Source organism: Oncorhynchus masou, chromosome 9 (assembly GCF_036934945.1).
Source record: "Oncorhynchus masou masou isolate Uvic2021 chromosome 9, UVic_Omas_1.1, whole genome shotgun sequence".
Taxonomy (NCBI): Eukaryota; Metazoa; Chordata; class Actinopteri; order Salmoniformes; family Salmonidae; genus Oncorhynchus; species Oncorhynchus masou.
Genome location: NC_088220.1, coordinates 28,157,398 through 28,170,723, shown reverse-complemented (window position 1 = coordinate 28,170,723; position 13,326 = coordinate 28,157,398). Strand labels below are relative to the sequence as shown.

Here is a 13,326-nt window from a genome sequence, read left to right as displayed (position 1 = left end):
ACACATATGGAATTATGTAGTAACCAAAAAAGTGTTAAACAAATTTAAATATTTTTTAAATTTGGATTCTTCAAAATAGCCACCCTTTACCTTGATGACAACTTTGCACACTCTTGGCATTCTCTCAACCAGCTTCATGAGGTAGTCACCTGGAATGCATTTCAATTAACAGGTGTTCCTTGTTAAAAGTTAATTTGTGGAATTTCTTTCCTTCTTAATGCGTTTGAGCCAATCAGTTGTGTTGTGCCAACAAAAGATAGTCCTATTTGGTAAAAGACCAAGTCCATATTATGGCAAGAACAGCTCAACTAAGCAAAGAGAAACAACAGTTCATCAATTACTTTAAGACATAAAGGTCAGTCAAAGCTTAATATAAACAAACTATTTAAAAAAAATGTTTTTACCTCATTTTCGTGGTATCCAATTGGTAGCTAGTCTTTTCTCATCGCAGCAACTCCCGTACATACTCGGGAGAGGCAAAGGTCGAGAGTCGTGCGTCCTCCGATACACAACCCAACCAAGCCGCACTGCTTCTTGACACAATGCCCACTTAACTCGGATGCCAGCCACACCAATGTGTTGGAAGAAACACCTGGCGAACGTGTCAGCCCGCTATAGGAGTCGCTAGTGCATGACAAACCCTCCCCTAACCCCGACGACACTGGGCCAATTGTGCACCGCCCCATGGGTCTCCCGGTCGCAGCCGGCAGCCTGGACAGAGCTAGCACTGTGATGCAGTGTCTTAGACGCCTGCGCCACTCGTGAAGCCACATTTCAAAATCTTTTAAAGTTTATGCAAGTTCAGTTATAAAAACCATCAAGCGCTATGATGAAACTGGCTCTCATGAGGACCGCCACAGGAAAGGAAGTCTCATAGTTACCTCTGCTGCAGAGGATAAGTTAATTAGAGTTAACTGTACCTCAGTAATTGCAGCCCAAATAAATGTTTCACAGAGTTCAAGTACCAGACACATCTCAACATTACTGTTCAGAGGCAACTGAGTGAATCAGGCCTTCGTGGTCGAATTGCTGCAAAGAAACCACTACTAAAGGACACCAATAAGAAAAATACTTGTTTAGGCCAAGAAACACGACCAATGAACATTAGACAGGTGGAAATCTGTCCTTTGGTCTGATGAGTCTAAATTTGAGATTTTAGGTTCCAACCGCCGCGTCTTTGTGATACGCAGAGTAGGTGAACGGATGATCTATGCATGTGTGGTTCACATCGTGAAGCACGAAGGAGGAGGTGCTATGGTGTGGGTGAGCTTTGCTGGTGACACTGTCAGTGATTTTTTTAGAATTCAAGGCACACTTAACCAGCATGGCTTCCAGAGCATTCTGCAGCAATGCACCATCCCATCTGGTTTGTGCTTAGTGGGACTATAATTTGTTATTCAACAGGACAATGACCCCAAACCCACCTCCAGGCTGTGTAAGTGCTATTTGACCAAGGAGAGTGATGGAGTGCTGCATCAGATGACCTGGTCTCCACAATCACCTAAACTCAATTGAATTGAGATGGTTTGGGATGAGTTGGACCGCAGAGTGAAGGAAAAGCAGCCAACAAGTGCTCAGCATATGTGGGAACTCCTTCAGGACTGTTGGAAAAGCATTCCTCATGAAGCTGGTTGAGAGAATGCCAAGAGTGTGGAAAGCTGTCATCAAGATGAAGTGTGGCTACTTTGAATAAACAAACATGTAAAATATATTTTGAGTTGATTAACACTTTTTTGGTACTTCGTGATTCCATAAGTTTTATTTCATATTGTTGATGTCTTCACTATTGTTCTACAATGTAGATAATAGTAAAAATAAAGAAAAATCCTTGAATGAGTAGGTGTGTGTAACGGTTTTCTTCTATCTCCTCTGACGACGAGGTGTAGCAAGGATCGGACCAAAATGCGGCGTGGCTATTGAGATTCATGTTTAATGAAAAAAAACACTAAACACAAACACTACAAAACAATACACGTAACGAAAACCGAAACAGCCTAATACTGGTGCAAACTAGTACACGACAGACATAAGGACAGGAAAAGGAACAAAAGGACAATCACCCACCAAACACTCAAAGAATATGGCTGCCTAAATATGGTTCCCAATCAGAGACAACGATAAACACCTGCCTCTGATTTTGAACCACTTCAGACAGCCATAGATTCACCTAGAACACCCCACTAAGCTTCCATCCCAATACATGTGAAAAATCCCCAAGAAAAAATACACCACATACAAAAACCCATGTCACACCCTGGCCTGACCAAATAGATAAAGAAAACACAAAATACTAAGACCAGGGCGTGACAGTGTGTCCATACTTTTGGCTGGTACTGTACTTCTATTACTTTTTACAACTGTTACCAGGGACCATAAGACGAGTATTGTGAGGCCTATGGTTGTCCTAGAGCAAAATAACCGACATGTACGTGTTCATGAGTCTCATCTTTCCATAGAGGAGTATGTTAGTTTGTAGCCCTAAACAGTTCAGACGCTACAGACAGAGGTTGGCAGATCGGCTGTAACTGACTTCAGACCAGTCTCCTGACACTTGTGGAGGTCATAGAGCACCATGTTCATGAGAGTCTCATCTTTCCATAGATGGGTCATAATATTTTTTTAGGCCGAACCGTTCGGACACTTCAGACAATTTTGTGAGAAGACCAATTTTCCTGATGTCTCATGGTGACAATCTCAAAGTCAATTCCTCTAAATATGTAAAAATGTAAAATATATATATATATATATTAGCAGATTTAGTGTAGACCATATTGCATTGCACAAAAACATTCAAAAGATTGAACTGAAGTTTGCCCCAAAAAATTGATTGTTCTATGAATGAAGTCGCACAAAAATGTGCATTTTACTAGGAATTAAGTCTCACAAAATGTGTGTCTTTTATTAAGCCACACAAAAACGATCAAAAACGCACGAAATCTGCTGAAAAACATTTTGTATATATTTGAGGAATCTCAAAGCGCTTCAAAAGCAAAAAACAATCAAGCAATTCAACATCATGAGTAGCCGAGCCATGGCTGGGTCAACCAATAGAGCCCAAGTCTTTTGAGTGCATGCATCCTCCAAATATGGAGAGGAACATTTCATGGCCTGATCAGGGGAAGGTGGCCAGGGAGATGGTTGATGAATGGTTTAGTTATGATCTTGTAGAGGGCTACTCTACGAACCAGCCTGAGTCGTGTTGCTACTGGACTTCTCCGTCACAATGAGTAATGCAATGAAATGGTTGGATGGAAACGTGGTGAGTGTGCGTGAAGTTTAAAATCCATTCTGTTATTACAAAATGTGTAAAGTTATATATTTTAACATGACTATTTTTTAACACAGAAAAAAATACATTTGATTAATAAAATATTTAATAAGTTGTCTTCCTCAAAGAAAGGGATGATGACGCAATCTTTGCCAGAGGGAGGGAATCTGATTTAATGGTCCTTGACTTGCGACTCAGTCATTTCATTCATTGGAAGTGGAGTTAGCCGTGAGTTAGCCTGCCCCGGAGCATGTTAGTTCTGAATAATTCGTTGCCATATAAATGTACCTGGCTAAAAGGTGAGCCACATTCGGATGACCGGATATCCCAAATTTAACTCACAGTTGACCAAAGTTACCTTTCCAACTCCTCAAACCTGCTTCGTAAAGTTCCCCTCTTAACTTGGTTTCGTCTCGGTATTTTCTGTAAATCTTGCCATACAATTAGGCAATATTGTTCCCATAATGCTTAGTTGTGTATGGATGTCATTGAATAATGTGGTTTTCTAATATGGTCTACGCTTCAATATTACCACGTGGCGTCACTGTTGACCATGGCATTGAGATATTACATTCGAGTTTCGAGTCCCCTCCCAGTTTCACAGGGTGCGGAGCTTTCACGGGGCTTTGTTACAAAAAGAAGCAAGACGAGAGAGACGGTGGTTGGAGGCCAAAACAATTACCATGTTGTAATTCAGCTGGATTTGAGACATATTTTCTGTGCTTAGATTTTTTTGCTGATATATCTATTTTTAGATCAATGCTCGGCAAAGGTTCGATGGAAGTATGTCTTTACCGAACAGAAGGAGCTCTATTGTGACGTATGTCGTGCTTGTGTTGCTGGAGTGTTACTGGGAAGCGGTGTGCGGGCAGCTCTCCTATTCCGTCTCAGAGGAGGTAAACCCAGGGACTTCTGTGGGAAATATCGCTAAGGATCTAAACCTCAATGTCCAGGATTTGGAGTCGCGTATGTTTCAGATTGTCACCGGGTCCAAGAGAACGTTTTTCGAGGTAAATCTGAAGACTGGTGTTCTCTATGTAAATGAGAGAATAGACAGAGAGGAGCTCTGTGTGAAAGCTCAGAAATGTACAGTCAGTGTAGAGGCCGTTATAAACAGTCCTTTGAAGCTTTACCGTCTAGAAATCACAATTTTAGATGTTAATGATAATGCTCCGTATTTTGCTGAAAAGTCACAAAGTATGGACATTGCTGAGAGTACATTAACGGGAGCGAAATTCTCTCTTTTAGAAGCGTCTGATGGCGATGTTGGTAAGAATACTGTTAGCACATACAAGCTTAGTCCTAATGAATATTTCTCTCTTGATATTCACAAAGGAGGAGAGAGTGTGTCTGCTGAGTTAGTGCTGCAGACAGCTTTAGACCGAGAGAAACAGCCCGTTATTCAGCTCACACTGACCGCTGTTGATGGAGGAAATCCACCGAGGTCTGGCACGTCAGAAATAAAAATACATGTTTTAGATATTAATGATAACCGTCCTATATTCAGTAGCTCTTTGTATAAGACTCGTGTTTTCGAGAACGTGCCCATAGGAACAACAGTAATAAATGTGAATGCAAATGACATCGATGAGGGCACAAACAGTGAAATAGTGTACTCTCTTAGAACTAAAGGCCAAGATCATATATTAGAGAGATTTCAAATCGATTCTAAAACGGGAACAATCACAGTTAAAGGCACGGTTGATTTTGAGGAAAGTCCTGCTTTTGAGATTCATGCGCAGGCGAGTGACAGAGGCCAGCCCCCGATGGCAGCTCACTGTAAAGTGTTGGTGGAGGTGGTGGACCTCAACGACAATGCCCCTGAGCTCACTGTGACGTCACTCTTAGACACAGTGAAGGAGAACGCCAAGATGGGCACTGCTATTGCTCTCGTGTCCGTCCTCGATAGAGATGGTGGCAAAAATGGAGCGGTGCAATGTGAGGTCAAGAATAAGGTCCCTTTTAAATTAGAGACAAACTACAAAAACTATTATTCGTTAGTGGTTGATGGGCCTCTTGACAGAGAAAGCGCTTCTCAGTATAATGTTACCGTCATAGCTACGGATGAAGGGGCCCCGCGTCTCTCCAGCACCAGCATTATTACTGTACACGTTTCTGATGTAAATGACAACGCTCCTCACTTCTCAGAACCCGTGATTAATATTTATGTTAAAGAAAACGGTCCAGTAGATGTCATTAAAACCGTGTCTGCACTTGATTCTGACGTCAATGAAAATGGCAAGGTGACCTACTCATTCTTACAGAGTAGCAGCAAATTGCCACCTCTGTCTACAATGGTTAATATAAACTCAGATACTGGAGATATAATCAGTCTGCAGTCTTTTAACTATGAGGAGATCAAAACTTTCCAGTTTAAAGTTCAGGCCACAGACTCTGGTGTTCCTCCACTCAGCAGCAACGTGACTGTGAACGTTTTTATCCTGGATGAGAATGACAACAATCCTGGGATTCTCGCGCCCTATTCTGAGCATGGCTCCATTAACACTGAGAACGTTCCCTATTCTGCTGAAGCGGGCTACTTTGTGGCCAAGATCAGGGCTGTAGACGCCGACTCTGGCTACAATGCGCTGCTTTCTTATCACATCTCTGAGCCCAAGGGAACCAACCTCTTCCGAATCGGAACCAGCACCGGGGAACTAAGGACTAAGAGGAGAATGAGTGACAATGACCTGAAAACTCACCCGTTGGTCGTGTTGGTTTCTGATAACGGAGAACCCTCACTGTCAGCGACTGTGTCTATTGATGTAGTGGTGGTTGAAAGTACAGGTGAAATCCAGACTCAATTCAGAAATGTGCCGAGAAAGGAGGAGAACTTATCTGATTTAAACCTGTATTTGTTGATCGCCATTGCTTCGGTGTCAGTGATATTTTTATTGAGCCTCATCAGTTTAATAGCTGTAAAATGCCACAGGACAGACGACAGTTTCAGAAGGTACAGTGCCCCAATGATCACCACACACCCTGATGGAAGCTGGTCTTACTCTAAATCTACTCAGCAGTATGACGTGTGTTACAGCTCAGACACACTGAAGAGTGACGTAGTGGTTTTCCCCGCTCCGTATCCACCTGCAGATGCAGAACTGATCAGTATTAATGGAAATGACACGTTTAACAGGACTCAGACATTACCACACAAAGATCAGGTAAGAACTATAGTTTCACTTAACCCAGAAATCCATCCTTTAATCAGCCTTTTTTGTTTTGTTTTTTCAATGTCTTTGGATGAAGTTGAACTTTTCTTCTCTATCTCATTTGCATGATCAATTAAATTATAGACATCTTCCTGCCTGTACAAGTTGGAAAAATGCCGTACTCTTTTGCTCGCTGTCAAGATAAACATATAGGCGCTGCCCATGGTTCTGAAATCTTTCACCTTCTGAGCTACCTGCTTTTGCCTGTTGTTTCACGTAATTCACTGGATGCGCTTTTTTTGCCCTGACTATGTTTTGTAGCATTTCAGATGAAACATCACATACATGCTGCTCAGAAGTGATGGTCGTCATGCTTCTATTGTGTTTGGATGGGTGTCATGGAATGTATTGGGATCTTCTGAGTTGCTGTAAGCTGGTACATTCCCCACGTGGCGTCACTGTTGACCGTGGCATTGAGATATTATTTCGTGTCTCGAGGTCCCTCCCAGTTTCAGAGAGTGGGGAGATTTTTGGTGGCTTTGTTAAAAAGAGACGCAAGACGAGAGAGAGAGACGGTTGTCTCAGGCCATACCGGTGTTTACCGCTTAGAAATTCAGCTGGATTTGATACATATATTTTCTATGCTAAGATTTTTTCAAGGATACTAATCTTTTCGGATCTATGCGTTGCTGACATTCGATGGAAGTATGTCTTTACCGAACAGAAGGAGCTCTATTGTGACGTATGTCGTGCTTGTGTTGCTGGAGTGTTACTGGGAAGCGGTGTGCGGGCAGCTCTCCTATTCCGTCTCAGAGGAGGTAAACCCAGGGACTTATGTGGGAAATATCGCTAAGGATCTAAACCTCAATGTCCAGGATTTGGAGTCGCGTATGTTTCAGATTGTCACTGGGTCCAAGAGAAAGTATTTCGAGGTAAATCTAAAGACTGGTGTTCTCTATGTGAATGAGAGAATAAACAGAGAGGAGCTCTGTGTGAAGGCTCCGAAATGTACAGTCAGTGTAGAGGCCGTTATAAACAGCCCTTTGAAGCTTTACGGTCTAGAAATAGCTATTTTAGATGTTAATGATAATGCTCCGTATTTTGCTGAAAAGTCACAAACTATGGACATTGCTGAGAGTACATTACCGGGAGCGAAATTCTCTCTTTTAGAAGCGTCTGATGTCGATGTTGGAAAGAATACTGTTAGCACATACAAGCTTAGTCCTAATGAATATTTCTCTCTTGATATTCACGAAGGAGGAGAGAGTGTGTCTGCTGAGTTAGTGCTGCAGACAGCTTTAGACCGAGAGAAACAGCCCGTTATTCAGCTCACATTGACCGCTGTTGATGGAGGAAATCCACCGAGGTCTGGCACGTCAGAAATAAAAATACATGTTTTAGATAATAATGATAACCGGCCCATATTCAGTAGCTCTTTGTATAAGACTCGTGTTTTCGAGAACGTGCCCATAGGAACAACAGTAATAAATGTGAATGCAAATGACATCGATGAGGGCACAAACAGTGAAATAGTGTACTCTCTTAGAACTAAAGGCCAAGATCATATATTAGAGAGATTTCAAATCGATTCTAAAACGGGAACAATCACAGTTAAAGGCACGGTTGATTTTGAGGAAAGTCCTGCTTTTGAGATTCATGTGCAGGCGAGTGACAGAGGCCAGCCCCCGATGGCAGCTCACTGTAAAGTGTTGGTGGAGGTGGTGGACCTCAACGACAATGCCCCTGAGCTCACTGTGACGTCACTCTTAGACACAGTGAAGGAGAACGCCAAGATGGGCACAGCTATTGCTCTCGTGTCCGTCCTCGATAGAGATGGTGGCAAAAATGGAGCGGTGCAATGTGAGGTCAAGAATAAGGTCCCTTTTAAATTAGAGACAAACTACAAAAACTATTATTCGTTAGTGGTTGATGGGCCTCTTGACAGAGAAAGCGCTTCTCAGTATAATGTTACCGTCATAGCTACGGATGAAGGGGCCCCGCGTCTCTCCAGCACCAGCGTTATTACTGTACACGTTTCTGATGTAAATGACAACGCTCCTCACTTCTCAGAACCCGTGATTAATATTTATGTTAAAGAAAACGGTCCAGTAGATGTCATTAAAACCGTGTCTGCACTTGATTCTGACGTCAATGAAAATGGCAAGGTGACCTACTCATTCTTACAGAGTAGCAGCAAATTGCCACCTCTGTCTACAATGGTTAATATAAACTCAGATACTGGAGATATAATCAGTCTGCAGTCTTTTAACTATGAGGAGATCAAAACTTTCCAGTTTAAAGTTCAGGCCACAGACTCTGGTGTTCCTCCACTCAGCAGCAACGTGACTGTGAACATTTTTATCCTGGATGAGAATGACAACAATCCTGGGATTCTCGCGCCCTATTCTGAGCATGGCTCCATTAACACTGAGAACGTTCCCTATTCTGCTGAAGCGGGCTACTTTGTGGCCAAGATCAGGGCTGTAGACGCCGACTCTGGCTACAATGCGCTGCTTTCTTATCACATCTCTGAGCCCAAGGGAACCAACCTCTTCCGAATCGGAACCAGCACCGGGGAACTAAGGACTAAGAGGAGAATGAGTGACAATGACCTGAAAACTCACCCGTTGGTCGTGTTGGTTTCTGATAACGGAGAACCCTCACTGTCAGCGACTGTGTCTATTGATGTAGTGGTGGTTGAAAGTACAGGTGAAATCCAGACTCAATTCAGAAATGTGCCGAGAAAGGAGGAGAACTTATCTGATTTAAACCTGTATTTGTTGATCGCCATTGCTTCGGTGTCAGTGATATTTTTATTGAGCCTTATCAGTTTAATAGCTGTAAAATGCCACAGGACAGACGACAGTTTCAGAAGGTACAGTGCCCCAATGATCACCACACACCCTGATGGAAGCTGGTCTTACTCTAAATCTACTCAGCAGTATGACGTGTGTTACAGCTCAGACACACTGAAGAGTGACGTAGTGGTTTTCCCCGCTCCGTATCCACCTGCAGATGCAGAACTGATCAGTATTAATGGAAATGACACGTTTAACAGGACTCAGACATTACCACACAAAGATCAGGTAAGAACTATAGTTTCACTTAACCCAGAAATCCATCCTTTAATCAGCCTTTTGTTTTTTTGTTGTTTTTCTCAATGTCTTTCTTTGGATGAAGTTGAACTTTTCTTCTCTATCTCATTTGCATGTTCAATTAAATTATAGACATCTTCCTTTCGGTACAAGTTGGAAAAATGCCGTACACTTTTGCAAGCTGTCTATATAAACATATAGGTGCTGCCCATGGTTCTGAAATCTGTCACCTTCTTCGCTACCTGCTTTTGCCTGTTGTTTCACGTAATTCACTGGATGCGCTTTTTTTGCCCTGACTATGTTTTGTAGCATTTCAGATGAAACATCACATACATGCTGCTCAGAAGTGATGGTCGTCATGCTTCTTTTGTGTTTGGATGGGTGTCATGGAATGTATTGGGATCTTCTGAATTGCTGTAAGCTGGTACATTCCCCACGTGGCGTCACTGTTGACCGTGGCATTGAGATATTATTTCGTGTCTCGAGGTCCCTCCCAGTTTCAGAGAGTGGGGAGATTTTTGGTGGCTTTGTTAAAAAGAGACGCAAGACGAGAGAGAGAGACGGTTGTCTCAGGCCATACCGGTGTTTACCGCTTAGAAATTCAGCTGGATATGATACATATATTTTCTATGCTAAGATTTTTTCAAGGATACTAATCTTTTCGGATCTATGCGTTGCTGATATTCGATGGAAGTATGTCTTTACCGAACAGAAGGAGCTCTATTGTGACGTATGTCGTGCTTGTGTTGCTGGAGTGTTACTGGGAAGCGGTGTGCGGGCAGCTCTCCTATTCCGTCTCAGAGGAGGTAAACCCAGGGACTTCTGTGGGAAATATCGCTAAGGATCTAAACCTCAATGTCCAGGATTTGGAGTCGCGTATGTTTCAGATTGTCACCGGGTCCAAGAGAAAGTATTTCGAGGTAAATCTAAAGACTGGTGTTCTCTATGTGAATGAGAGAATAGACAGAGAGGAGCTCTGTGTGAAGGCTCCGAAATGTACAGTCAGTGTAGAGGCCGTTATAAACAGTCCGTTGAAGCTTTACCGTCTAGAAATCACTATTTTAGATGTTAATGATAATGCTCCGTCGTTTAGTACGAAGTCACAGGTCTTAGATATTACAGAAAACACTTTACCAGGGGCGAGGTTCCCACTGTCTGAAGCGTCAGATGTCGATAGTGGTAGAAATGCATTGAGCACATATAAGCTGAGCACAAATGATTATTTTTCTTTAGCGGTCCATAAGGGAGGAGAAAGTGTGTCTGCTGACTTACTGCTGCAGAAAGCGTTAGACCGAGAGAAACAGTCTGTTATTAAGCTCACACTGACGGCCATTGATGGTGGCAACCCACCGAGGTCGGGCACTTCAGAGATTGTAGTTAATGTTTTGGACATCAATGATAACGCTCCGGTTTTTAGCAGTTATTTGTACAAAACTCGTGTTTTTGAAAACATTCCAATTGGCACGACAGTAATAACTCTGAATGCGACAGACGCAGACGAAGGAACAAATGGTGAAATCGTTTACTCCCTAAGACAAAAAGACCAAGATTATGTGTTGAACATTTTTCAAATTAATCAACGGACTGGGGTGATAACAGTAGAAGGAAATATTGACTTCGAGAAAGACAATGCTTTTGAGCTCCGTATACAAGCTCATGACGGGGCACAACCCCCCATGACATCTCACTCTAAATTATTGATAGAGGTTATGGACATGAATGACAATGCCCCTGAGATCACTGTGACGTCACTCTTAGACACAGTGAATGAGGACAGTAAGGTGGGCACCGCCATCGCTCTCGTGTCGGTCCTCGATATAGATGATGGCAAAAATGGAATTGTGGATTGTGATATTGTGAATAAAGTCCCATTTAAACTGGAGACAAACTATAAAAACTATTATTCGTTAGTGGTCGACGGGCCTCTTGACAGAGAGAGCGCTTCTCAATACAATGTCACCATCACAGCTACGGATGAAGGGACCCCGCCTCTCTCCAGCACCAGCGTTATTACAGTACACGTTTCTGATGTAAATGACAACGCACCTCACTTCTCAGAACCAGTGATTAATGTTTATGTGAAAGAGAACAGTCCGGTAGGAGATGTCATTAAAACTGTGTCTGCACTTGATTCTGACATCAATGAAAATGGCCAAGTGACCTACTCATTCTTAGAGAGTAACAGCAAATCAGCACCGCTGTCTACAATGGCTAATATAAACCCGGATACTGGAGATATAATCAGTTTGCAGTCTTTTAACTATGAGGAGATCAAAACTTTCCAGTTTAAAGTTCAGGCCACAGACTCTGGTGTTCCTCCACTCAGCAGCAACGTGAGTGTGCACGTTTTTATCCTGGATGAGAATGACAACAGTCCTGGGATTCTCGCGCCCTATTCTGAGCGCGGCTCAACACTTAACACTGAGAACGTTCCATATTCTGCTGAAGCGGGCTACTTTGTGGCCAAGATCAGGGCTGTAGACGCCGACTCTGGCTACAATGCGCTGCTTTCTTATCACATCTCTGAGCCCAAGGGAACCAACCTCTTCCGAATCGGAACCAGCACCGGGGAACTAAGGACTAAGAGGAGAATGAGTGACAATGACCTGAAAACTCACCCGTTGGTCGTGTTGGTTTCTGATAACGGAGAACCCTCACTGTCAGCGACTGTGTCTATTGATGTAGTGGTGGTTGAAAGTACAGGTGAAATCCAGACTCAATTCAGAAATGTGCCGAGAAAGGAGGAGAACTTCTCTGATTTAAACCTGTATTTGTTGATCGCCATTGCCTCGGTGTCAGTGATATTTTTACTGAGCCTCATCAGTTTAATAGCTGTAAAATGCCACAGGACAGACGACAGTTTCAGAAGGTACAGCGCCCCAGTGATCACCACACACCCTGACGGAAGCTGGTCTTACTCTAAATCTACTCAGCAGTATGACGTGTGTTTCAGCTCAGACACACTGAAGAGTGACGTAGTGGTTTTCCCTGCTCCGTATCCACCTGCAGATGCAGAACTGATCAGTATTAATGGAAATGACACGTTTAACAGGACTCAGACATTACCCCACAAAGAGGAGGTAAGAGTAGTAGACTATACTAATATTTGTGTTTCATTCATAGGTATATATGTGTTTTCATGGTCAATTTAGTTTTTGATGTCATAAAATGATATATACATTAGCATAAATGGCTACGTCAATGTGCAAAATAACTTTTTCTTCGAACGGGAGGTCACTGTCCATGGTGCTGAAACGGTCATTGGTCTTCTGTTTTGGGTGGTAAAGGACTATTTGGGTTTTTGCTAGTATGTTTTGACAGTGGAATTTGACTATTCTAGTGATGTAAAAAGTTGGTTTAAATATATATTTTTTTCTCTCTACTTATTTTTGTCTCCCCCTTGAAAACGACATCTAGCAGTTTCCTATATAGACAATCAAGTTGGTTTATTGACTCTCTAAAAGCTGTCCTTATTACAGACCTTTAACAACACCGTTTCTACCTGACTAAGTGCAGTCATTTAATCATTACATGTTTTTCACTTCACATTAGGCAGTTCTTATCACGAGCACATGTATTCAAATTGGAAGATATCGCGTGATGGTTTCAGATATGAGACGCTGGCCACTGATTAATATACAGTCATATTTGGCATTTCCTGACTACCATCACAAAGTCAGTGATATCAATACAAAAACAATCAAAAAGCAACACATGGTGTCGCTGTAGACCACATATCGGAGAGAAGTCACTGATAATCCAAGACTCCTCCTCTGAATGAAATACAATCGACGCCTGTCCCGAGCGCATT

The 13,326-nt window shown here is 42.6% G+C and overlaps 3 protein-coding genes across 12 annotated transcripts in view; all 3 read left to right on the top strand.

Annotated features, from left to right (window-relative positions):
* The window catches only part of LOC135545774 (protocadherin alpha-C2-like), a 214,420-nt gene that overhangs the window by 98,531 nt on the left and 102,563 nt on the right, over positions 1 to 13,326 (top strand). The window contains exon 1 of one of the 10 annotated variants that reach the window (XM_064973638.1): positions 6,987 to 9,506. The exons of the other annotated variants lie outside the window; for them this stretch is intronic. Within the exon in view, the coding sequence (XP_064829710.1) occupies positions 7,128 to 9,506 (2,379 nt within the window). The 5' untranslated portion in view covers positions 6,987 to 7,127. Of the gene's footprint in view, positions 1 to 6,986; positions 9,507 to 13,326 lie in introns of those variants that run through there. 10 annotated transcript variants of the gene reach the window in all.
* Positions 3,920 to 6,669, top strand: LOC135545376 (protocadherin alpha-3-like). The gene is made up of 2 exons (XM_064972985.1): positions 3,920 to 6,432; positions 6,634 to 6,669. The coding sequence occupies exons 1-2, from the start codon at positions 4,054 to 4,056 to the stop codon at positions 6,667 to 6,669; spliced, it is 2,415 nt and encodes an 804-aa protein (XP_064829057.1). The 5' UTR covers positions 3,920 to 4,053.
* LOC135545375 (protocadherin alpha-8-like) lies at positions 10,211 to 13,131 on the top strand. Its single transcript, XM_064972984.1, has 3 exons — positions 10,211 to 10,511; positions 11,115 to 12,595; positions 13,126 to 13,131. The coding sequence occupies exons 1-3, from the start codon at positions 10,211 to 10,213 to the stop codon at positions 13,129 to 13,131; spliced, it is 1,788 nt and encodes a 595-aa protein (XP_064829056.1).